The 24,454-nt window shown below is 54.6% G+C and overlaps 5 protein-coding genes across 5 annotated transcripts; 2 read left to right on the forward strand and 3 right to left on the reverse strand.

Moving 5' to 3' along the window:
- Window positions 1-1,019: 1,019 nt before the first annotated feature.
- On the reverse strand, window positions 1,020-4,706 carry LOC34619308 (the record flags this gene model as incomplete). The annotated part of the gene is made up of 6 exons (XM_026336699.1): window positions 1,020-1,205; window positions 1,390-3,106; window positions 3,363-3,490; window positions 4,131-4,234; window positions 4,368-4,476; window positions 4,683-4,706. Coding segments are annotated over 6 exons (2,268 nt in total), but the record flags the coding sequence as incomplete, so codon positions are not given.
- Window positions 4,707-8,789: 4,083 nt separating this feature from the next.
- Window positions 8,790-11,422, forward strand: LOC34619309 (protein LAZ1). Its single transcript, XM_026336700.1, has 7 exons — window positions 8,790-9,347; window positions 9,629-9,687; window positions 9,817-9,880; window positions 10,048-10,116; window positions 10,355-10,467; window positions 10,711-10,831; window positions 11,030-11,422. The coding sequence occupies exons 1-7, from the start codon at window positions 8,790-8,792 to the stop codon at window positions 11,420-11,422; spliced, it is 1,377 nt and encodes a 458-aa protein (XP_026192485.1).
- Window positions 11,423-11,762: 340 nt separating this feature from the next.
- Window positions 11,763-13,434, reverse strand: LOC113147156 (nucleoside diphosphate-linked moiety X motif 8-like). The gene is made up of 5 exons (XM_026336701.1): window positions 13,192-13,434; window positions 12,999-13,082; window positions 12,601-12,720; window positions 12,090-12,345; window positions 11,763-11,965 (listed from the first exon to the last, which is right to left on the reverse strand). The coding sequence occupies exons 1-5, from the start codon at window positions 13,432-13,434 to the stop codon at window positions 11,763-11,765; spliced, it is 906 nt and encodes a 301-aa protein (XP_026192486.1).
- Window positions 13,435-14,037: 603 nt separating this feature from the next.
- LOC34617565 (tyrosine--tRNA ligase) lies at window positions 14,038-17,394 on the forward strand. Its single transcript, XM_026336702.1, has 6 exons — window positions 14,038-14,117; window positions 14,777-15,256; window positions 15,536-16,249; window positions 16,488-16,575; window positions 16,722-16,976; window positions 17,092-17,394. The coding sequence occupies exons 1-6, from the start codon at window positions 14,038-14,040 to the stop codon at window positions 17,392-17,394; spliced, it is 1,920 nt and encodes a 639-aa protein (XP_026192487.1).
- A 660-nt stretch (window positions 17,395-18,054) lies between these two features.
- LOC34617564 lies at window positions 18,055-18,975 on the reverse strand. Its single transcript, XM_026336703.1, has one exon. The coding sequence runs from the start codon at window positions 18,973-18,975 to the stop codon at window positions 18,055-18,057; it is 921 nt and encodes a 306-aa protein (XP_026192488.1).
- Window positions 18,976-24,454: the final 5,479 nt, after the last annotated feature.

Genomic DNA, 24,454 nt, shown 5'->3' on the forward strand with positions numbered 1-24,454 from the left:
ATACAACAACACACAGATGAAGCACATACATGCATGCACATACAAAAATACAAACACATATATAAATGCAACAACACACAGATGAAACACATACTTGCATACACATACTAAAATACACACACATATATAAATATAACAACACACAGATGAAACACATACTTGCATACACATACAAAAATACACACATACAAAAATAAAACAACATAGAGAGGATACACACACAAAAATACACATACATGCATACGTACGTACATTCATCCATACATACATAAATACACACGCGTTGCGCTAAAGAGGCACTGTCAAGTACATGTGGGAATATTTGTATTGTGCGTACAAAGCAACCCTGAGCAGAAGTGTGCATGATAAAGCGCGAACTACTCTAGAAACGCTAAATGTATTCAAAACAAGACTGGACTGTGGCATGCAAAAGAAGAAAGACACCGTACAGTGACCACGTGCACACAGGCCGAGTGGAGGATCGTGAACGCGCGCGAATAATGCATTACAGAGGGAAACGCAAAGATTTACGACTCGAGAGATAGTAGGAGATAAAGTACATGACCAGAAAGAGAAAGACAGCAGGAAGGGGGGCTGCACAGGAAAAGGCCACGCAGAAGCATGGTGGGGGCAGTGCATCTCAGTGTTGCAGTGGTTGTCTATACCTTCAGGAAAGGGAATGCGCTTCTTGTAATGATGCGGGAGCCCTCCGAACGGTTTTCTGTGTCTCCTCCTTGCGCCGAGCTCTTTCGCGGATGCAAGACGGGCAACAATTTCTAGATTGGGGGCCAAGACGATTGCTGCGTATGCCCCTGTGGTTGCAGACGGAGGCGCTGTCTGTGGCAGCGGCTGTTGCTGTTGCTGCTGTCCTCTGGCTGCTGCTGCTGCCTCAGTCTCGGCTCCCACTGTGTACTGCGCGGGATTGATGGCGATTCTGTTGGCGAGAGAAATAATGCCGATGAGGTACACTTCGTAGTGGATGTACAGCACGCGGGCGAGCTCGAGAAACGGGACGCCCTCTACACACGCTGGGAACTCCATGCGGTAGATGGTGTAACCTGTGCCCCTCTCGTAATGCTGCAAGTCTTCCCTGCCTCGTCGTCCAAGTGCAGGCACTCTCCATGGCTTTCGCCTCTGCTGCTTCGAGAAGACGAACCAGCAGCCGACAAGGGGCAGGAAGCCAGGACAGCCTGCGCAGCTCCTCCCTAGCAGTTTCATCTTGACTTCGGAAATGCAGAGTGTCGCGTAGGCGCCCATGTCTTTGACGAGGCCCTTGCGGTGATCGTGTAGAAGCTGCACGTTGATAGGCCTCAAAGGAAAGCAAGCGGCACGGGCCCCTAGAAAGCGCAGCAGCGTCATCTGATCCTCTTCCTGCTCCCGTGTCTCTACACTCTCTCCAGATCCGGGAGCTAGAAGGGGGCCCTCTGCACTCTTGCGGCCTCCGAAGGCTTGAGGAAGCGCCCCAGTGATGGAGTAGGGTCTGCTGTTGCTGAAGACGAAGACAGCTCGCGCTTCCGTGCATGCGGCACGGATGGCTGAGGGGAGAAGGGCCCCTCTGGCCCCCCCCTTGATGCAAATCCTGACACCCGAGTGTTTGAATGCCTTTTGGCAAGCTTCAACGTACGCGGGGACAGGAAGGGGCGTTATGAAGAGCAAGGCAGACGCGGATCCTGGGAAGGCACGTCCCACCTCGAAGCAAAAGGCAGTCAACTGCTGCGGTTGTATGGGCCCTAGAATGCACAGGTAGTCTTCGTCTTGCGTGGGTATGGTTCCGTAAGAAGTGCACGGCTCTCTGAGGGCCTCCATGAGCCGTTGGATCTCGCCGGGCAGGTATGCGAAGGCGGAGACGATGACGCACATGGCTAGCCCCCTTCCGGCAGGGGTCCTCGGAGCGAAATCGCCATAGCCTACAGTCATGACCGTCACAACTGCGTAAAAGCACAAGTCGAAGACTGACATGTAGTTCGCTTCGACATCGGGGGCTTCCAGAATGAAGATGCCACCCGCGAAAGTCAGCACGATCATGAGCCAGGAAACACCGATCGACACCACGCGCAGAGACACCAGAGACAGCGTTGGAAAGCACGTGCCTAAGACTGTCTCCGTGCGCAGGAGCCGCAGGAAACGCAGCCATCCAAGCCCCAAGAGCCAGGGATAGTTCTGCGCCTTGGGATCAGAGACAAAGAGCCGGATCACCATCGCCGAGATGGGCAAGGTAACGATGTCAATAATGGAGTGCGGAGACAGCACAAAGTTCAAGGGCGAGGAGGCCGTTATGAGGCCCACACAGTAATCCCCCGTCACCATCCACACAAAGAGAGCCTCCACCACCGAATACGTATGTGGGAGGGCCGTAAAAGACCAATTCAGGAGGCCCTTCATCCCGGGGGCCCTCTCCATGTACGTTGTTGCCCACAACCAAACCCCACACCACGCCAAAGTGCGTGCCAAGATGGCTAGCAGGCCTGCTGGAGATGTCAAAGTTGGGAGGAGCCAGCAGCGACAGCCGGCCAGAAGGATCTGTCCTAACAGCGACAGAATTCTCCAGGGGAGGCCCCACCGGCGGCTCTCGCGGGCCTCCTCTTCGGGGCCCCCACTATAGAGGCCCCCAGCCGCTTTACCGACGGTGGCGGCAGGGATGTCGGAGACAATGTCGGAGTGGCTCTCCGCTTCCAGGCGCTGCAGCAAGGAACGCAGCTTCGCCTCGACAGTCCGAGGCTTCTTGGGAGGTGCCATGAAGAAGTCTGCGCTGGTTGCAGCCCTAAATGCAGAGGAGAGCCGTTGCTGTTGAGGGCCCAGCTGGGGCACGCCTAAGAAGCCTTCCGCATCGCTGCAGTATCTAACGAGCTTCTGTCCACCCTCCAGCCCCCAAACGGCCTCAGAAATGCCAGCTTCCATGCCGGCGACGGTGTGTCTGTGCGTCACGAATCCATGACTTGCGTCCAATCCAAAGGGACTCCCCTCTTGAGCGGCTGACACCTCCGCACGCCACTGGCCCGCACCTGCCCTGCTGTTTCTGTAGACGAGCCAGAGGCGAGACAGATCGTCTGAGACAAACCTCCGAGGCCCCTCCATCTCGCTCCTCTCCACCGGAATTCCGTTGATGCTCACAGGAAGAGCCAAGGGGCCCCCGCGCTCCCCCGAAACGTCGCCTGAGAAGGCACGAGCAGCAAGCAACTCCGGAATTTCGTCTCGGTAGGCCCTGGGGTACTGCTGCTGCCATCCTCCGATCTGCTGTTGCTGCGACTGCCCTTGCTGCTTCTTGCCGCCGTCTCTCCTGCAACAGCACCACCACCTCCAACAGAGGCCCTTCTGGTGCTCGCGTTTCGTCACCCGGGACGTGGGGCCCCCTGCCCTCTCACTCAACATGTTCCGCGCTTGCAAAGCTTCTGCTTCGATCTGCATCTGCCGCAGAAGCTGCTTCTGGTGATCCCTGGGAGTCATGGCCGGAAACTGCGTTGTCGTGTGTCTCCTGCCATCCACCCGGTGGCTATATCCTAACAGGCGGCCTATGAACAAACGAGAAATACAGCCTCGCAGCCAGACATGGAACCCGAAGCACCTCAAAGGCGAAAGCGCAAAGGCCTACGAAGGCAAAGGAAAAGGCGGGAGGAGGACGGGAGGAAAGTGTAGGCCGGTGTAATTCCCCTCCCCCCACCACATAATCGCATGCAGGTGTACAGGCACAAGAGGGCGGAGGGCAAACAAAAGGCGGCCTATACAGATGCATATATATATATATAAACAGATGCCGAGTCCAGCCTATACAGATGCATACATATATATATATATAAACAGATGCCGAGTGCAGCCTTGATGGGCAGCGGCTTTTTCAGGCAAACCTTCACGCAGCATGCCTTACCATGGAAGTATCCCTTAAGCTGACGCCTCCACTTGGGAACTTTTAAAGACAAATGTGCCAGCAGCTGCATGATGATGTGCACCCCGATCGCCGGCAAAACGTACAAGCCAGTTGTGTTCCTGTGAAGGTCTAAGGCCGTTGTGGTGACGATTAGGACCGCAAATGCTCCACAAAAAGCCCTTTCGAACCATTTAAAAAGCCAGCGCAGGCGTCGTCGCACCCAGAAACCAACTCCGCTACCCTCATCCTTGTAAGAAGACGCCCTTACCTCTCCAGGGGGTGGATCCTCCGTCTCCCCATTGGTGAGGTCTCCACCCTCCGTTGTACCGGGCAAAGGAGCTTCTGGAGACGTGTGGCCATTCGAAGTCTCCCCTGCAGGGGGGCTGATGCCGCCTAAAGGAACAACTACCTGGGTGCACGGTGAGTTACTGCTGCGCTGCGAGCCAAGAGGCCCGAGGGGCCCCCCACGAGAACCCTCATCCTGGCTCGAAATCGCGAAGCTAACGCCTAAAGGGCCCCCCCTTGGGGGCCTCCAACTGCCAAGCTCGCTCTGATCGCCAGGAGTGCGTTGGCTTGGTGTTTCTTGGGTTTGCTGCGCTGGCTGCGGCTGCATCCTGCTTCGTCCAGTGCCCTCGCCAGGCTTTAAAGCGGAAGCGACTGACGGATCGGGAACGTCGGAGGCAGTTGAGGATGGATGCGCCTGGGGTGGACTCTTAGCGACAGGACCGCGTGGTGGTACCCTGGGAGGGCCCCCTGGCGCTAAAAAAGCAAGGTCCTTGGGTAAGGAGCTCATTGTGGTATCCTGCTGTCAGGGTTCGACTGCAGCTGGAGCCGCTGCCGGAGCGGCAGGCCGTTGCTCCAGCATTTGCCGCTTCTCCTGCTGCTCTTGTTGTTGCTGCGACGGTGGCAGGCTCTGAAGCCCATGCGAAGGGGGGCTAGTGGCGTCTTCTGCCAATCCCTCTGCGACTGATGCACTCTTCGCACGAATGGATGCCTCCGGGCTCAAACGCACCTCCCGAAAAGGTTCACGGCAAGAGGATTCCCAGCTAGCAACACTCGCACGACTGCTGGTGCTGCTGCTTTGCCGTGCCTACCACAGCCACAAATGACCCTCTTAATTGTGTCTATATCATAGAAAACGCTTTAATATCCTTGAGTATGTACGATACGTCGCGGCTGACTTGGTTTGAGGGGTTTGTTGCCTCGTCAGCTCGCATGCACCTCTGCAGCATCCCAGTCTCGAGCTGCCAATACGCCCAAGAACCACAAGTGGAATGAAAGTTTATTTACACCATTTTCTACCAACTGACGACACCTACTGGCCTTCCAACTTACCTAAATAAAGGACTTATGCCGACAATCCCACAGGGGCCCCAGGGGGCCCCCTGTTCGTCAGAGCTGGCACGGCCGGAAACGGATCCCGAGTCATCAGCTCTGACTCCTAACCCTTTCGCCTCGATCTAAAGTGTCTCGTACTGGAGGTATTGCCAGCTAAGCCATCAAAAATAGTGGCAAAGGAAGCATTGCGTCTATATTGTCTTCCGTGCAACGAGCAAAAGCACTACCAGCCGAAGGAAAAAAGCTGCACGCGGCAAGGCCACTCCTCGGAACTGCACCGAGGTGGTCTTCGCGGCAGGCAGAAATATTAAACATTAGGTTTCTCTACGCTCGCATGAGGGTGGCCTGAGAAAAAAACGCAGCATGCCATTGTACCAGCAACGCTGATGGCCACCGCGCAGAGTAAGAAGCCAGCAGAAGACTACTGCAGCTACTGTTGGTGCCTCTGCTCCAACATCAAAGTGAAAGGCGTATTCTAATTTGTAGGGGCGTGTGATGCCCTGCACTACCTTCTCTCTTATTCCCTCGGAACCCTAGCACCACTAGGCCCGTCGGAGCTACCCCAGTCGCGGAGCACTTGCAGCACAAATCTGGTTGCTGCAGTGAATAGCTGATTTAATTACTCGAGCTACTATAGGGGCAAGCGTTTCTGTGTGGCACGTGGAAAAATCGGGTTTGTGGCGGTTAAGTTACACGCCGGCACCTTGTACACATACACTTTGATAGTGTCCGCTACCAGGGCAAGAAGAGAAAAAGTGCTGATCACGCGGACCCCCTAGTTGATGAGGTAATCACTGGTTTCCCAGAATCCTTAACTCTGAGATCCGTTCCCAGGTACTTCAGAGAAAACTGCAAACTTTTAGGAGAGATAGAACTGTAGGGCAGAAAAAGGCGTGTCAAGGTGCGCTCAGTAGCCTATCATGGACTTGACGGTACTGTTGCAGCTCTTTTTGGAGGGCACCTGGGGTATTGCTGCGGGTGACACTACTGTAACTGGTCTTAGTGTGAGTTGGCGAGGCCTACAATTCTTATGCTGGGTTTTGCAAATATGTACAGAGAGACACCTAACTGCGTTGGAATATATTCAGATATTAAACGGATGTTTCTTAGCTGTGGGCTGAGCAGCAGACAGGCAAGTACACAGAGAGAGCAACTGTATTACCCCATTCGAACCCTCCCATATGCAATACCTTCCCCATGAAGAACCAAAATAAGACCAGTTCAGCGTCAAGGTACCTGTGACTATCCTTCATGGTGTTCACCGTACAGCAAGATGCCAAGCGTCTCTGATCAGGCTGAGCCGCAGTCTGTTATCTTGTATTGGAGAATCCAAACGACCCTAGAGTCTGCAGTATGGGCATCTTCTAAATATATATATATATATATATATATCCCAAACTTCACGCACGTCCTCCCGTCTGTGATCTTTTTATCTGTTGCTGAGCACTTCACGTCTCGTCAAGACGCAAAGGATATGAGAACACAACCAGCAGAGGCAGCGGATGGCGTGAGCGGCTCTGAAATTTATGAGCCTCACAAAAAAATATGAGTGCGAAAGTTGAAGGCTTACATTGTGTATTCATTTCAAGGAAAGTCGAGCTATTCACTTACCCTATAAGCTCCTTTTATAATATCTGTATGGAAGCACTTTCAACATCGAATTTTCGACCAAATCAAATAGAAAAGTGTCAAGCGCTCCCCTAACAGTTTCCTCACTCGTCGCCCTTTCCACGAAAGGGCCCGACATAAAGGAGTAAAGAAAAGCCGCGGCATATGGCCGTTATTGCTCTCATCTCCTCATCGCACAGTTGCTGGCATCCAGTTGCACAGAGCAACTTGTTTTGCACAAGCAAACAATGTTACAAAATATTTTTTGTTGAACTAATTCTGTCTGCTCTGCAAAATATAACACTAGGCGAGTAGCGCAAAGAATAGCCGATTCGTAAAAACAGCTAGTATGCCAGCAAGTTTTAGGTAAACCGTTCACCCGCTGCATTCGGAGCTCTAAATGCATTTAGGAAGCTTCTTCAGAAGCCGTGCGAACACGCTATAGTAAGATGAGCACTCACGCATCCTTCTTGTCTCCTACAATCCTGTGCTATTCATCCCGCTAGCCGCGCATTCAAACCTGAATGAGCCATAATTAGATAGAAGAGCGCCTACTCATTAGATAGCCTGGAACCAAATGCAGCTTCACAAGATGCTTTGCCATTGTCGGAAGGGGAATAAACAGCTGCAAGCAACGCTGTTAAGCAAGTTTCATTAAGTAAGCCACCATTTCGGTACCCCGCTATTTATAGACGTGCAGAAATGCAGTGGTACCCAACCGCATGCAACAGGGACGCCATCTACAAGAATGCGGACCATGGTACACCCTGTAGCTAGGGAAGGAATTATAAAAGTTATGAATTATAAGCTGAGTCCACTTGAATGCCACACACTAGTGGCTCAAAGAACAGAAGAAGGTAAGTGAAAGCTAGGTAAGTGTATGGATGGCGTAACAGTGAGGGTGGAAAGAATCCGTCCTTGGAGCCTTTATTGAATTCAGACCCCAGCAAGCCTGCAGCGCTCCATTTATGGTCTCTGCATCGAGATATGACAGGCAAACAAATCAGTCCATTCATCACCAATTCTTAATCGAATTATGCATAGTACAGTAGAAAGTGTTTGACAGTAGCGTAGCCTGCTACAGAGCCCTGCGTTTAAGCCCGCATCTCGTTGTAAATTACGCAGCACAGCTTGTTACACACAGCATTTCAAGAGGCACGGGGACCAGTTCACGGAATACGGCGATTTGAATAGTGACTCTGGCTACACCGACGTCCAGTACCGAGAGGGAAGCCAATCAATTTTGATCGCTTTTTCTACTACGCATCTAAGCAACAGTGTCGCTCAAGGCTAGAAGGAGCCACTACCATCACGTGGCAGCCAAAGAGGCGAAAGGGAGGCTTGTAAGGTTCGAATTGGAAGTCTGAAGCTGCAGCATGCATATCAAGGTGCTAGCGATATGGCACACAACTTGCTGGGTGGTCTGTCCCTTTGGCCAGAGAGCAAATGATGGCTATGCTGACAGTTTCTGCATGCAGCCCGAGCATAGCAACTCACCAAAAACAGGAAGAAACGGACTACGGAAGCAATACTGTCACTCGCCGAGTTCTCCTAGCGGCCTTGCGAGCTGCTTGATGGGGCTGCAGCTGAACCATTGTGTGTCCACTGCCGACAGTGGAAGACATGTTGATTCATGTAAAGGTAGTAAATCCATGCTGAGAGGATAATTTTGAGGGTTTTCTTTCGGTTTGCATTCGTCTGTGCGCATGCACAAAGCCACTGCGCGTGTTTTGAACGCTGCAGCAGCAGGCCAGAGGGACAAAATACCACAGCGTATCCTTCCTTGAAGTTTGGCATCTAACACCTACGTCCTGTGGATGTGCCCCTCGAATATTTCCCGTGTCATTCCTTCAGCTTTTCGAGGTCGGCCTTCCCTCTCTCCCCCTTCGCCTTATCGAATCCCCCTGGCGCGCGTGGCGAGCTCACCTATGACCAACCGGAGGTTCAGCAACGATAAGGCTGGAGGCTAGGGCTTAGCGGGATGTCTCTTGTTCTGGAAGGCCGCTTCTATGATACTGCTGCAACAGCTGGCACTGCAGTTGCCTGCATTCTGGCTTCGCTGCCGCTGTTAAGCCCCTGCTGCAGGCTGTTGCTGCCCCGGGGGTTGAGCAGCAACAACTGCAGCATCAGGAGCAAGCCAAGTGCTGCGCCTTCCACCTCTGAGTTCCGCACAGCTCCCACGACTCTGGCTTACCGCATCATTCTTATGGTCCCTGTCTACGCTTTGACATCTTTACTGGCCTTTCTCTTCTGCTCTCCCCAGGGTTCCTTGCAGCATGCAGGAGCTCGACCCTTAGAACTAGCGTCAGATTCGACTACCAATGCCTCCGTTTTCCCAGGAGGCCGTATTCCAGGTCGTGCCGCTGCAGCGGCAGCGGCAGCAGCAACTGCCCTAAAGCAAGGCAGTGGCGGCTGGAGAGGCCTCTGGCTTCGGGGGGCACGTGAGGCCTATGAAGTGTATGCACTCTACACTTTTCTTGAATTGATGATTGCACTCCTGGGAGGAGAACAACAGGCTGTTAACCAGCTGCACCTCAAGGTCTGCCTTCAACGGCAACGCTGTTGGCTCGTGCTGGGACTGCCGCTGTTGCCCCTTGAGTAGTGCTGCACATGCGGACAGTCTGTACTGACTTTTAGGCTGTAGAAAACGGCACTCTAGTGCATGCATGTGCTGCTTTGGCTGATGGGAAAGCCTCTATTCACGACCCCAGAAAAGAAGCCACTCAACTAGACAGAAGAACCAAAGCACCAGGATGCATGAACGCTGCCGGCAAGTGTGCTGCGTTTTTGCTCGCCTTTGCTGTGGTGGCATTTTCGCAGGGAACTTTGCAGCATGTGTGGCCCTTCAACCATGTTCTGCCTCCAATGGAATGCGATCGGTAAGAACCCCACCCATTTGCGGCTCTGTGCGGCGTACCGGGGTGTCCATACAGCTGCTGCTGCTTCTGCTGCAGTAAAACCCAAGGGGCCGCGTCCCTGTGCACCTTTTATGTGCGTTTCTCCTGCAGAGCGTGGCTAGGTCATATCAAACGGCTAGCTGCGCAGTTTGTTTTCGTTAAGCCGGCTGCATTTGTAAGGTCCTCTACCCTCCGTGCCAGTGCGGCTGCTGCTGAGCGCTCCCAACCGCAGGTCCTGCAGCGACACGCCTTTTTGGCACGGCATAGTGCATGCAGACAGCCTGGAAGAAGTCCGCTCAACCCAAATCTATGAAGCCTAGCTTGAGCTCGCGTCTGTCTCAGGTTCTCAGCGCATGCATGCAGCAGGAGGGCTTCTTCTTCGTGGCGCTCATCAGCAACATCTCTGCTGCGGTAAGGGACGTGGTGGCGTTATTTTAATATGCTTTCGCCGCTCTAACGGCAGGAGTGCCCTGTCACTTTTCTTGCAGCCTTTGATACGCACAGCGACTCCGGCAGGGGATGCGCCGCATTTCCAGAGTTTTGGTATAGGCTCTACATCTCAAGAGCGGTGCCAGTCGGTGGTGATTTTGCATCTGAAATCATAGTGTCTCCCTTGCACGCGCATGCCTGTATCCGGGTGTCTCCGCAGGTCGCCATGTATGCACTCATTCTTTTTTATATGGCAGTGCGGCGGCCCTTGGCTCCATGGAGGCCTCTCCCGAAGTTTTTATGGCTCAAGGCCGTCGTCTTTGTGTGCTTTTGGTGAGGCGGAAGGGTAGCCACCATGTGTCGTGTGGGGGTGCAGGAAGCCTCATGGAGTGGAGGTGTCTGCTACCAAGGCTCAGGGTTCACGTAAATATATCTTTTTTGTCATGACTGCCATGACACAGGTTGCCCAATTTTTAGTTCTCCCCTGATGCAGACCGCAGCAAGATGCTTTCTCTGTCCGGTGTACTGATGGGACCTTGGTTTTTCTTACGCTGGTATGGCAATGCTTTTGTGTAGGCAATCCCTTGGACTGCGCTGGCTAGCTGGATTGTTTATTCCTGGGAACCGTGAGGCAGCAGCAGCTGCGGCTGCCCGGCTTCAAGACTGGCTTATTTGCCTTGAAATGGTCCCTTGCGCGGTCAGTGCTAAGCAGTAGTTACGTAGCAAAGCCTGTTAGAACAAGTGTAGACCCAATTTATCCACAGATGCGTACTGGCTTGCCGTCATGTGCAACGGCACTCGGTTGGAGGATGCATGCAGCCGCACGGCCTCAATCTGAATTTCCTGCGCTTTAGAACTGTGTGCTATGCTGTGTCTGCTGCTATGTCTGGTGCAGGCAGCCCATCTATGGGCCTTTCCTGCTCGGGAATTCGCCGCTTTGGGGTGTCCAGGTGGCTCCCCCAGGCTTGAAGGGCGACATGCAGCAGAAGATGAGTGCTCAGTGCTGCTGCAGGCGGCCAATTTCGCGGCTGCTTCTGCATCAACACGTGCAGATACACCCGGTGCGGATGCACGCGGCAGATGCGCTTTCGATGGAACCCCAGATGACACCGGAAACGGAAGCGTCCTTAAGAAGCCGCTGCATCAGCTCATAACCAGCGTGCACCAGCTGCTGATGTCGGACGCTGTGCTCAGTGATGCAACGCATGCAGTTTTCGGCCCACAGCAGCAACAGCGGGAGTTTCACTTAGAACCACGGTCTTCAACAGGCATATCAGGGGGACAGTAACTCTCAACACGATACAGGCAGCGCATGTGTATTGTGAAATCGCAGCAGCTCCCGCTGGCTTGGTAGCTTTGCGTCCACCAAGCGGGCAGCTGCAACTTTTCAAAGAAAACAGCTGCAACAGCGACCATTGCCGTTGCAGATTCGGAATTGCGGCCGAGAAGACCGGTCCCTAGCCTCATTTGTCTCTTGTTTTTGAACGCAAAACTCCAATCCACTGGCTGCGCAGCTGTAGGAGGCTGCTCGCAGCGTCTGTTTCCTGCTGGTGCACTCATGCTGCAGCATCAAGGGTAGCTCGTCACAGGTGGCAACAAGGCTGAAGGGGAGTTTTCAAGAAACAAAACTACTCATGAGGGACCTTGGCATCAAATTTCGGGGGCAGCAGCCCGTAGGGTGCTTGCGACTGCTCTTGCGGCTTGGTTTCCCATTTGCACCTGCAGCAGCAGCAACGGCTGCTGCTGCCACTACCTAAATAGCCCTCCGGCAGTGTTGCAGCAGGCAGTACCAGGCGTAAGAGGATGCCTCTGAGGACGAATGCTGTGAGGCCTGTGAATAGCACGAGAAGCAGCACCTGCTCGCGGAAGCTGCCACCTCAAGGGCCCACGGTAGAGAGTTCTAGAAGCTGCATGTGTGCAGGGTTTAGCGAGGCACTCGCTTGTAAGGAACTCACCCCATATAGGATACTGCTCAAACATGAAATGTGGGAGCCTGAGCACACTGGCGAAGGGTCCATCATCCTTCTGTTGCTCCGCCTGCGGCTGCCGCTGCTCCTGCTGGTGGCGTTTTAGCTGCTGTAGTAGATCTTCTAATCGGACAAACAATAGAGCCTGCACTTCCTCAGGGTTCGGCTGCAGCAAAGACGCGTCCACCTCCCGCATCGCCACGCCGATGACTGGATGGAGAATAAATCCCGAGAGAGAGAACACCTGCACAAGCGTACAAACCCCTTCGCGCCTCACACTCAAGCTGCACTGCTACCTGCGTGCGGAGTGCACAACCACTGCATGCAACGGCGCACACGCAACCACGAATAAACAGCGCGCCTCTTCAATCAACTGGTAGGGGCTTAGCAACAGCACTGGCAAAGAATCGATACGGCGCAACACATCAGCCTAGCAGCACTCGCAGGCAAGACTGCAAGAGGGGCGAAAGCCGCTGCGCTAGCCAGTGTCAGAGCCCACAGGCTGCGTACGGCCGACAATGCGTATAGGCCCAATATTCCCTATTTCTTCGGCTGTCTCTCTCAAGGCTGCATCCTCGGGTGTCTCTCCAGGCTCCATTACACCTCCAGGGAAGCACACCTGCAAGCACCAGCAATCCGTGTGCAGGGAGAACCCCATGAAAAGCCTCTGCGTGGCTGTGGAGGCATCCACTTGTAGGAGGCTGCAGCGCCTGCATGCGCATCTATTGCAAGACTCGTGCGCGCATACTCGTGGTGGTATACATGCTAACCATGGGGCCCTAGGAGCGCCAGCCGGCAATGCAGATCTGCATAGTGCGTAAGAGGGGAGCTCTCAAAGAATTGGCAGCACATTAAGACGCAGAGCTTCTCCTAGAGAGACACCGCACCAAAACCTACCTGATTGCTGTGGTTTGAGAGGAAGGGGCTTCTCAGGGTCAAGAGACAGCACGCCTCCCCGTTGGTGTTGTTGCAGAGTGGCACCTGCAGCAGCAGCAACAGCGGCAGCAGCAGCTATACCAGGACCCTTGAATGCAGCCCAACAGACTCAGTCCGTCTGTATAGTCCATAGCGCGAGACGGAACAAACATACCAAGACAGCAGCTCGCCGTATGCGTAGGGGAGATTCTGCCTCTGGCCGCTGCTGCTGCTCCTTTTGCTGCTGCTGCTCTTGCGGCTGCTGGTGCCCCTGTCTCTGCAGGGCTTCAGACAAGGCCATGAGGCGCTGTACTGATGGGGTGGCTGCGGTTGGATGCAGTGGCAGCAGCTGCAGGTGCTGCGATGCAATGATGGCAGCCATTGTGTCTATAAGGGAGGTCGTGAGTCGCAGCGGCATCGCTGTTGCTGGGACCGCCTACCTCCCCCCCAAAATTTTTCAAGAGCCAAAGTTTTAGAAGCTTCAGCTACAAAGGTGTACAGACACACGAGCGGAGAGGGTATTTCTCTTGTTGCCGGCAGCAGCTGCACCGGTGGCTAGTGATTCTGCGAATATTGCGACGCGCAGCTGGAGAAGCAGCCACTATTAGTGCCGGCTGTAGAGCTAAGATGCTGCTATTGTATTCGCGGCTCTGCTTCCGGCCGCTTCAATGAAGCAGCATCGAGTTACTGGAAATCGACGCTGCTGCTTTTCCTAGTTTGCGCAGAAGGCTGGAAGGTGCGTATGCATATGTGTGTATGTATGTGTGTGTGTACATATGTGCGTGTATGTATGTATGTGCATGTGTGTGGATGTGTGTATATGTTTGTGTCGAGCTGCATGCTTTGGCAATGAAACAGGCGCATGCACACCCATGGGGATGCACAGAAGAAGGGCAGCGGCTGCACACGCTTCAATACGAGATCGAAAAAGGCATAGTTTCGAGGTGTGGCTGCCTAGGGATCGAAAAGAGCAGTAGAAGACAAAGGGAGGTGGTACTCTTCCCGCCTTTCAGTGAATGCCATGTCGGCTGCGGCCCCCCGCATGCAGCCGACAGCAGCCGCAGATGCCACAGCATCGGTGGCGGCGGCAGTTGCTGCGCAGTGTTGCTAATTCCTTTTTTTCAGCAAAACTGCAGCAACACTTAAAATGTACATATATTGGATGTGCGCTAAATTAAAGCCCCTGAGGGCAGCTTGTCCTCTTCGCTAGTCGGGAGGGGGGGCGGAGGGGAGCATGATCGCTATGAGGTTCCCTCCCATTTCGTGCAGTCCGCATGCTACTTCCGCTGCTGGCTACTGACTCCATGAATCTGATTCTCCCCTCCGCTGCGGATTCTCCTGCTGCTGACGCCTAGCCGCCCGAGCCTGTCTTGCAGGAGCAACGGTTGCTGCTGTTGCTGTCGAATGGGACCACCCTCTACCAAAAGGGCTTCATAGCCAGCAATGAAGCCTCAACTGCAGCACAGCCTACGGCCTCCGGTCCTGTTATTCGTGCTGCTGCTGCTATTGCTGCTTGGGTGCTCATGCGCTGCCTCGCCGCACCAAGGCTGCGGCTGGGGGTTGAACTGTCCATCTCGCTTGGTGGTTGCCCCCCCCCCACATATTTCTGCCGCCAAGAAAAGCAGCATCAACGCGGCGTGGAAGCCACACACTGGCAGCATCGCCTTCTGCAGCCCCTCCTGCAAGAGGAGCAGCTTTCCCGGCAGCAGCGCGGCTGCCGTGTTTATCGGAGGCAGCAGACAGCATGTGTGCCCTTTGAGAAAAAACTGGCCTAGTGCTGCCAGGACTACTCGAGCCTTTCTTCTTAGTGGCTCCAAAGCTACCAAAGCAACAGCACTACCATCGCCAACACCTCTGCCCCCCGATGCAGCAACAGACGCCGATTTAGCTGCCGCAGGCCGTCTCTGGGAGCCGGCAAACGCAACCCTAAGAGACTTGTTGCAGCGACGGCTGCTGGCGAACGTCAGCGACATGAAGGCTCTCGAGGCGCTCCTCGCGACGCCCCCCCCCCCCGACAGCGGGGGGAGTGCCAACGCAGCCTGCGCGGGAGTATCAGCGAAGAGGGCACTTTCGGAGCAGCCTCCGCCACTTTCCGAGGCTGTGCCTCACGTCCATGTGCGACAATTTCCTCTGTACACCCCCCATGATGGTAGCGGGGGGAGCAATGAGGCCGAAGGAACCGCTCCCGCCGTATCCTTCTACATGGGGATCGACATGACTGGCCCTTCGCTTCACGCAGGGCATTTACTGCCGCTGCTGCTTCTGCGTCGGCTCTGGCTGCGTGAGGGCATACAGCCTGTGCTCCTGCTGGGTACCATGACTTCGCGTATTGCGCTGCATGTGCGGAGAGGCGGCTTCTGCGGCAGCGGCAGTGGCCCCTGCAGCAGCACAGAGGAGCTCTCGCTGCTTCGACTCCTCGGCTGCGGCAATTGGAACGCGTGGGATGCGGAAATCGAAGCCAACTGCCACGCCGTGCTGCAGCAACTCCGCCGCATTTTCAGACCGCCTCCTGTGGCCAGGCAAAAGCAGCAAGCGCCGCTCCCGACCCCCCTCGTCGTGCAGAACGATACTTGGCTCGACAGCATCCCCCTAGGGGCTTTCCTTGCATGCGCTGCACGCCGCCTGCCTCTCGCCGACATCCTTCCCCGCAGCATGGCGAAGGGGGCGGAGCGGCACTTCAAGCCGGAGCCAGCAACAGCAGCACCAGCAAGAGCACCGTCCGGCAGCTGTGGAGAGGCCCCCTTGGCGCCTGGGGATTTTACAGCGCCCGTAGAGGTGGCTGCTGCCGATGTGCGAAAGCAGAAGCAGCACCAGCAGGAGGAGGCGCAGCAACAACAGCAGGGGCAGGGGCAGCAACAGCAGCAGCTGCTGGGTGTCGGTACAGCAGCGGCGACTGCTGCAGACATCGGCTACGCGTTACTGCAAGCGCTAGATTTCGTGCTGCTTGCGCGGTGTCTCCGTTGTTACTGCCAGATCGGGGGCAGAGATCAATGGAAGAACATATCCACGGGCCTGCACGTAGCTCGGCGTCTGCTTCAGGAGCAGCCGCAGTACAGACACAGTGCGCAGCAGTTGGTGGGGGTGACCACAGAGTTGATGGAGGGGCCAGGGGGAATTAAGATGGGAAAGAATGCGGCGCCTGCAGGGGCCCCTCTGTGGCTTTGTCCTTCGCGCTGCAGCCCAGTAGATTTTTGGCAGAACTGCAGAAACACCGGCGATCAAGACATCCAGAGGTGGGTAGTGTGCTCCTTCTGGCCTTGATACAACTGCATGGGGGCTGCAAGGATGTGGCTCCTGCTGCTAGCCTCGACGGAGGGGTCGTTTTTGCTGTTTTCTGCGTTCCTTCCGGCACGACCTGCCAAAAAGAAGGGCCACTCTCTCGGCTGGTGCTAGACGGGGGGACTGCTGCATCTCGGGTGCAGTCTCTTCTACCGCGCTGCCTCCTCTTGTGCGTCTGCGCTTTCGCTGCAGGATGCTTCTCTGGTTCTCGGATCGGCCGGCGCAGGAAATTCTGATGGACACCCGCGATGAGTCACCAGCCAATATCAACAGGCTCAAGGTGAGCCCCTGCGGCGCTTGCTGCTCTTGCGGCTTCTGCGAACGCGCGCACCAGCTGACTCCGGTGCTGTAGCTGCATTTATGCAGGGAAGGTGTGTGCACCTTGGTACTGCTGCAACTGCTGCGCTACTGTGTTCTCTGCTGCAGGTGGCTTTCGCTGACGAACTGACGCTGCTAGTCCACGGCGAGGAGGGCCTGCAGCGGGCGCACGCCGCTGCGTCTCTTCTTTCTCGCCATCGCGGCAGCAGTATTACTGGCAAAGAAGCCAGGACGGGTGATAGCAGCGGCAGCAACCAAAACAGCAGCAGCAACACCACCACCCCCACGGCAAATGACGGAGCTTCCTCATTGCCAGTAGAGCTGCTACCCACGCATTTTATTTCATCAGCCGACTTCGCCGAGGTAAGCCACAGCAAAAGGGACAGTAGCTGCGTATCTACACCCAGTGGCAGCTGCGCGCACGGCACGTTCCACACAGCAACTCTTGTGCCCCTTGCTGTGTATGTCTTTGCACCAGGAGCAGGGGCCTGCGCTGCCTCGTGTGATGCGTGCTGTCTCCCTGGCGGCATCTGCCCTAGAGGCCTCGCGGCTCATGAGAGGGGGCGCAGTACGTCTCAACGGCGAGAAGGTCACAGATCCGAATCGGCGATTGATGCTGTTCGATTTCAAACAGCAGAAACCCCCAGAGGGGCAGGCACCCGCACTTGCTGTGCTGACAGTTGCAAAGAATCGCGTTGCAGCTTTGGCTGTGAAGGAGTCTGAAAGTCGGGGGCCCTCTCCCCACATCTGGGGGGCTTCTGAGGGAAGAAACACGCACTAGGTGTGGATCTGCGCCACCGTTGCACCTACCGCATCGGCAGCTTTTCTACTACAGTTGGTGCCATGCAGCAAGCTTGACGCCTCCGGGCAGCGTCATTCCAAAGGGCGCAGATGTAGGACGCTCTCCCTTGCTGGTTAGAGACAGCGGGGCAGAGCCGAACCCACAGAGGGAAAAAAGGAAGTACAGAGAGAAACATCGCTGCTAGACAGTCCATAGAAAGAGTAGGAGTCTGATGGGGGGTGTGCCGTGCCTTGCCTGCTATGGCTGCTGCAGTCACGTTCAGCGCTGCTGTTCTTGGCTGCGCTGTACGCAAGGACTGCATGGCAGCGCGGGCAGAAGGGACAGAGCAAGGATCACTCAGAGGACCAAACACACGAAGTTACAGGGAAATAGGAGGAGCACAGAGGAGGGAGAACAGACACGGAAGGATGTGGCAAGAGGGCTGGAAGGGGACACAAAAGAGCAAGCCTATTAGGGGATGGGTGCTCCGTGGGCAGGAGAAAAAAAGCACCACTGAAGAGCGAGCGTTAATCCTTTTACTAGCATTTTGTTGGTTGCTGTCCGGCAAGCCGCAGTTCTCTATAAATCTGCTCTGCCCGAGCTAGCGTCAGGCCCAGCAAGCTTTAACATTAGATGAGGCAGTTACAGCTGAGACGGCGGCTAGTAAAGGCTGGCTGAGAAGGCGCCCGTGGGGAGGGGGTATAGGGGCCGTTGTTGTTGAATGATCACGTTGGGGGGTTCGGATGTTCCCTCTGGAGGCAGAAGGCAGAGCTGTCTTTCCCTGGCTCCTCTATCGTGAGGTCTGGGTTGTCTGAAGGGGAGTGGTCCGATCTTGGCTTTAGCATGCTCCAGGTCGTCTTCAGCTTTCTGCAACACCACCTCTACTAACCTCTGAGTCACAGAGCTGGGGCGCTCACAGAGGGGGAAGTGTGCCTTGTGTAGCTTTCGCATGGAGGCCCTGAGGAACTGCCTGCCTTGATCCATCGCCAGTGCAGTTAGCTGGTTCCCAGTGCCACTGTAGGCCATGTAGCAGAAGCTGGCTGCGAGATGCGCCGTAAGCAGCTCTTGCTCATACTCTAGGCGCTCGCAGAGAGCACGACATACAGCTCTTCTTTCCAAGATATCGGGGTCCTTCCTGCACCAGCAGGTCAGCTTGTGGCATAGGGGCCTCCAGCAACGGCACAGACGCAACAAGCACTTCCAGCAGCAGTAGAGACAGCAGCAACAGCTGCAGCACCACTTAAAGAAGCAGCCACACTGGACTCGCATACACAGTCGTGGTAATGTATCTCCATCTGCTTGGCGCTTTGCTATGAACTTCCTGAAATCCGGACCCGCCCACCGGATGTACATCTTTATCGCTTGCTGTAGATGGAGGGACGCCGTATACAGCTGCTTGTCCCCAACCCTATATCTATGCGTCCTACACCGTATACAACTGCGAATGCATTTGGACTTTTTATGAAAGAGAGTCTTTTCGATGCACCAAAGTGGGGCCTCCACCTGTGCGATCTGCCGTAACACGACTTTCTTCATGTGTTTCTGCTTCCGAGTGGCTGTTCGTATAACCTGGTTGCGCATGCGGTGAGTAGTCTCCAACAGCAAGCCATGCGCACTGTCAATCAAGATAGCACGGGAGCACAGTCGCTGTCTTCTGAGTTGCTTTTTTCGCTTCCGACGGGTTAGCCGCCGACTCTTTCTTCTATGATCACAGAGGGGATCGACCGCAGAGACGGCTGAGAACGCGCACCTCAGACAACGTGTACGATTGCAACCACAGCAGCACCAGAGCTACCACCACCCCTAGAAACAGCACTTGAGGCAGTGTTGTTGCTGTTGCCACAGCGGGGAGGGCTCAAGGTGTAGCTCGTATCGCTTTGTCTATCGAGGCGACTCCAAAAGAATATTGTAGATTGAGCACAAAGGAGGCTCTATACAGCTGAGCCAGGTGCATACGACTGGATACAAGGCCACGGCAATTCGGAAGAAGTATGAACAACAAAAAAAGGGGGCAAGGCAGCAGATTGAAGAGCGCACGGTCCAGCGGTCCTTATAGAAAGGCCACGAGTGAAGCGGGATGTCTAAACTCAGCTCAAGAGAGAAAAGCATAAGCAGAGAGCAACAACATTATAAAGCAAGCTACTTGCCATAGACTTTCCTCTGGTGACGCTTTCGCCGAATGCATCCACAAAAGGCGCGGCAGGGGAGGCACTTGCAACACGGGCAGAACACCATCACCTCAGTAAGCTGATGGTGTAACAGCTGCTTCTAGCAAATGACTTCTGCTCTTTTGGGCAGTTCCCGTGCGTGTGTGTCTTGTGGCAGGCCATGTGCAGCCCTTCATTAGCCCCTTCACTAAGCCTCCCTGAGAGCTTTTATCTCTCTCCTTTTCTGGCTCTGTATCTCTCTTCGTGTCTAGGAGTGCCTTTCTGAGTCTCGGGCCTCTTCTTTGTTTTTTGTTTCTACCAGTGTTGCAGGCCTTCAGAGAAAGACAAACAGCTTCCTGCCTTGTATCCTCAATGCCCTTCCAACTTTCTTTTTCTACTTGCCATCTCGCACATTTGGCTTGCCATCTGTTCTTTTTGAGTCGAACGCTTTTGTGCGCTCCTCTCTCTGGCTTCCCTACCCCTCTGCTTGGTCACTGTGTCGCACAGTTAGTGCATGTGGCTGCTCAGGATCTCAGAGTGAGGGTCTCAGCCTTCATCCAAGATGCTGTGTGGCCCAGCAAGCACCACATTTTGCCCATGTGCAGACAAAAGCGGTACTACAACGATGCTGACGTGCAAGTGGAATCGGGGGCTGGGTGGCAACTGGTGTCCTCTTCCGTGAGTACTGGTTCCCGTCCGTTCGCAGGAGGCTCGAAGAAATAACACTTTTCAAGGCTCTCAAAAGTAATTATAAAGCTACTCGGGGGTGTCTAACTCCCCGTCTGATGACCTTGAGAACGATTGCGGGCAAAGGGACTCTCTGATGTGGGAGTTGGCGTCGTTTAGAGGCATCCACTCAAAGGGCCCTCGAATATATGGGTAGGATCTGCAGTTGCAAGCAAATTAAAGGACGGTTTTCGGGCTCTTTTCTCTATGGGATGAAGCAAAGTGCATCTCTTCTCCCCGATTCTCACGCACGGGGGATTGGCCACCCGAGAGCGTAGCTGGAGGGCTGCTAGGGAACTCCCGCAGACACCTTACAGAAAATCTGGAAGGGGTCTTCTCCTAGAACTGCCTGAAATAACTTTTATCTTCGTTCCAAAGTTTAATTTGTACATCGAAATAGCAAAATTACCTTCAATTGAAGCGCTGGCCAACAAAACCAGATACGGTCACCTGCGAGCCTGTGGTCCTTCACAGCATTTTTTGCGCCGTGCCTGCTCTTATCAAGGGTTGACAGCGCAGCAGCGACTTGAATCTAGAGAGGTGAAGGGCCCAGAAATTGGTTGTTTGTGCAAGGGGAAAAGACTGGTGAGGCCATCAATGACAATGGACGCGGAAAGCCAGCAGTCACTGATGGGGCGTGGCGATAGCAGCAAGGTCACCTGCCGCAAGTTGGCAGCTGCAGACCTCTCTGCAGAGTTACTCCTCGAACACGTAACCGCTTTTCTTATCTGTTTCACCACCTTTTAGTGTATCGACATATGAAGAAGTCTAACTCGCTCTGCAACGGCAACGCCCTCAAGCTGGCAGGCAGCAGGCTGAGGCATTGCACACTCCGCCGGGTGTACGCATACCTGAATGGCACATGAAAAGTCTGAATGTGGCAGCCCAAACCATGAAAAAAGTAGGCTTGAGGAGCTGCAGGTCTGAAGCACCAACACAAGCGACAACTACGTGTGCTTCAAAGCAAGGGCGTCCTAGCCTCGCCTCCCAATCAGGTGTCTCCAGGGGCGGCTCAACAGCAGCACTGATGCCTTCAACCTTGCTCATTCCTGCGAAGCGACAAAGGAATCGACAATGCCAGCATGAGCGCCAATACCACTACCAGCGGCAGCACCAACACCGACAGAGGGAAGGGCGGGAGAAGCACCCAGTCATTATTCGCCTCAACAGAGATGCTGGAAGCAGAAGCACTTTTCGTAACTGCAGAATTCGCACCGACAACCGCCTTCAATCATTTCGATTTCATCTCACAAATGCTCTTTCCAATAACCAGGTAGGCATACGCGGAACTTATTGCTCATGGTGTTCTCGCTGATGGTTCTGAGGCTGCAAATGGGGAGAGGAGGCCATACATATGGCTATATGCTGATGATTATACTGCTAGAGCCCCTGGAAAAACACAAGAGCAAAGCCAACTAGGTACAAAGATTACAGGCTATAACTGTGGTTTCAGCTTGAACTCTGATGTTTACTGTCCCGCTTTTCATTGTTGCATGAGGCTTTCCTTCGCTTCCGACCTGAAGCCCTCCCGCTGCATTTTCTTGCTGCTCAGGCAAGGCTGAAGCTCCAGGGTTTGGGTGTTGTTTCGTTAGCCGGCAGCATAGTCACCGGCCTTGCCCGTGCGTTGCAGCAGGCAACAGGCTCTCGAGACGCCGCGCAGCACACTATGTCACCTTGGGAGGCTCACCTTAGCACTACATCTGCTGTGGAAGCGAATACGGGGCATTTTAGAAACGAAGAAGGAGCAGTGCAGCGCATCCAGCGGGGTAAGCAGCACCTGACGCACCTGTGGCAGGAACAAAAGCAGCTACCCCAGTTATGGCAGCGGTCACAGGCCCCCGAACTCGATAGAGCACGAAAACCTATGCATGCTCTCTGTGCTGCTGCCCACCGTAAAAGCAGCTGCAGCACCTGCAGCGTCTGCAGCAGTGTCTTCAGCTGCTCACAAGAAGCGGAAGCAGCAGCCATCCCAGTTCACCCTGCAGCTGGCGTGCGTAGGCGCCGCTATGCTTCTGTTCCCCCTACTCAGTCTCCTTGCCCTCTCACTACTGGCGTTGCTGCTGGTCTCGCTGTCCAGAAGGATGAGGAGCTGCTGCGGGTGCACCAACGTGTTAGGGAGCTCTTGCTGAAACAGCGGCAGCAAATCCAGCAGCAAATCAGCCTGCAAAGGCAACAAGAACACGTACAACAGCTTTTGGAGGAACAGCAACGGCGTCTCCAGTTGCACGACCAGGAGCAGCAGCAACTGCTGCTGCAACAGCAGCGAAAACTGGCACAACTTCAGCAGACCCTGCAGCACCGAGATCTCGCGCAGACGCAGCACCAGCACCAGCAACAACAGCAGCAGATACAGCAGCAACAGCAGCGGATGCAGCAGCAAATGCACCAGCTACAGGTACACCAACAGCAGCAGCAGCGCTGTGAAAGATCCCTAACAGTTCCAACAGGTGCCCCTGCGCATGGCCTGCATCAGCATGACGAGCAAGAGCTTCGTGCGAGGAAGAGGGAGAATAAGATTCCCCAAGGCGAGTCAAATTCTGAGCCTCTGCACCGCACTGCTCCAGCGGCCCTTAGTGGCAAGTGGGGTGAACAACTACAGCAGCAGCAGCAAGAACGGGAGCTGCCATGCAGTGGCAGCAGCACTGGCTCAATGGCCACGACTGCTGCCCTTGGAAATCGCTTGCTGCGCTCGCTATCATCTCTCGGCCTAAGAAAAGAAAAGTCTGTAACCGATCCGCAGCAGCAACAAGAATCTCCGCCCGTGTGGCAGAATCAGGAGCATCAGCACAATCAGCAGCATGCGAAGGTATTCCTCAAACGAGAGGACCAAGGATGGCAGCACGGGGCACGCCCCCAGCAGCGGCAGCGCGACCAAGTACGTACACCACAGCACCAGCCGCTCTACATGCAGCAGCGCATGCTGCGAGAGTTGCAGACCTGCATGCAGCAAGGCGCCTATAAACAGATGCGTCATCATCTTCAACAGTACCAGCAGATGCAGCAGCAGATGCACCACACAGCATGGCTGAGGAGCCAAAGTCCTAACCGTTGCAGTAGCGGCGGTATCAGTACCAGCATACGGCAACACAGTTTCGTTCATGGGTGCTCGCGACGGAGATCTGAGACATCTGGCATGTACTCTGCAAGTCTTCCCATTCCGTCATCAGCAAGAGCAGCAGGGAAAGAGCAGCAGGGAAAACATGCCTGCAGGCGTGAAGGACCTGATGCTGTTGACGCCTTTTCCCCTGCGCCTCCTACTACGGCAGTTTGCTCTAGTTTGTCAATCCCGGACGGCTGCGTGGTGGTGCAGGAGGAGGTCAAGGCGCAGGTTTTAGATGTTGCTGCTGCTGCTGAAAGGGCGAAGCGTATGGGTAACGCAACAGCAACCGCAGCTGTGGCAGCAGCAGCGAAGTCCCAAACTGTTCAGCTGACTCGCCTTAGACCTTATTTGGTTCCCGTTGATATCTATGTGCCTAAGCTTGTCCACGTGCCCTTACATATGATACAACAGCGCGTAGAGCATGCTGCTGTCAACCCGGCTGCAGGAGCTGCCCCCGTCACCGCGCCTCATAAGCAGCAGCGAGGCCGGCTAAGCCAACGGCAGGTAGAGGCATTCAATATACTGCAGCACCAACAATTTGAGCAGATGATGCGGCGAGCAAGGGAGCAGGCTGCACTTTACGGCGCCCAGGCACTGTCCATACAGCAACTGCTGTTGCGACAGCACACGCCGCCGCAGGAGCGGCAGTAGCAGGATGATGCTCAACGGGAAAGGTGCTCCACTTTTCGACGAGTAGGCGAGGCATTTGTTCCAATCGCTTTTCATGCCCAAAGAGCTGAACTCAACCCACCGCTTTCTATATATAAGTCTTCGCACTGTGTCCCTACAGGCCCGCCTGCGGCAATAGGAGACTGCGCTATTGCAGGGTCCTTACGTTATCAGGACACCAATTAGAGTCAGACCATTGGCGGAAACACCTCTCTCGCTCTATACATATATATATATATATTTGTACATGTTTACACTTGTTTAATTCATGACTTGAATGTACACCATACACTTTTGAATGCAGATCATTACATTTATATATATATGTATATATGTACATACAGCCTCAGACAGAGGGGCGTCGGCTTTGTCACAAGCACGGGAACACAGTGCAACGTGCATGCATATATGGACTACG

The sequence above is a fragment of the Cyclospora cayetanensis genome, unplaced genomic scaffold, assembly GCF_002999335.1.
Source record: "Cyclospora cayetanensis isolate NF1_C8 unplaced genomic scaffold, CcayRef3 CcayRef3_contig_142, whole genome shotgun sequence".
Classification (NCBI taxonomy): domain Eukaryota; phylum Apicomplexa; class Conoidasida; order Eucoccidiorida; family Eimeriidae; genus Cyclospora; species Cyclospora cayetanensis.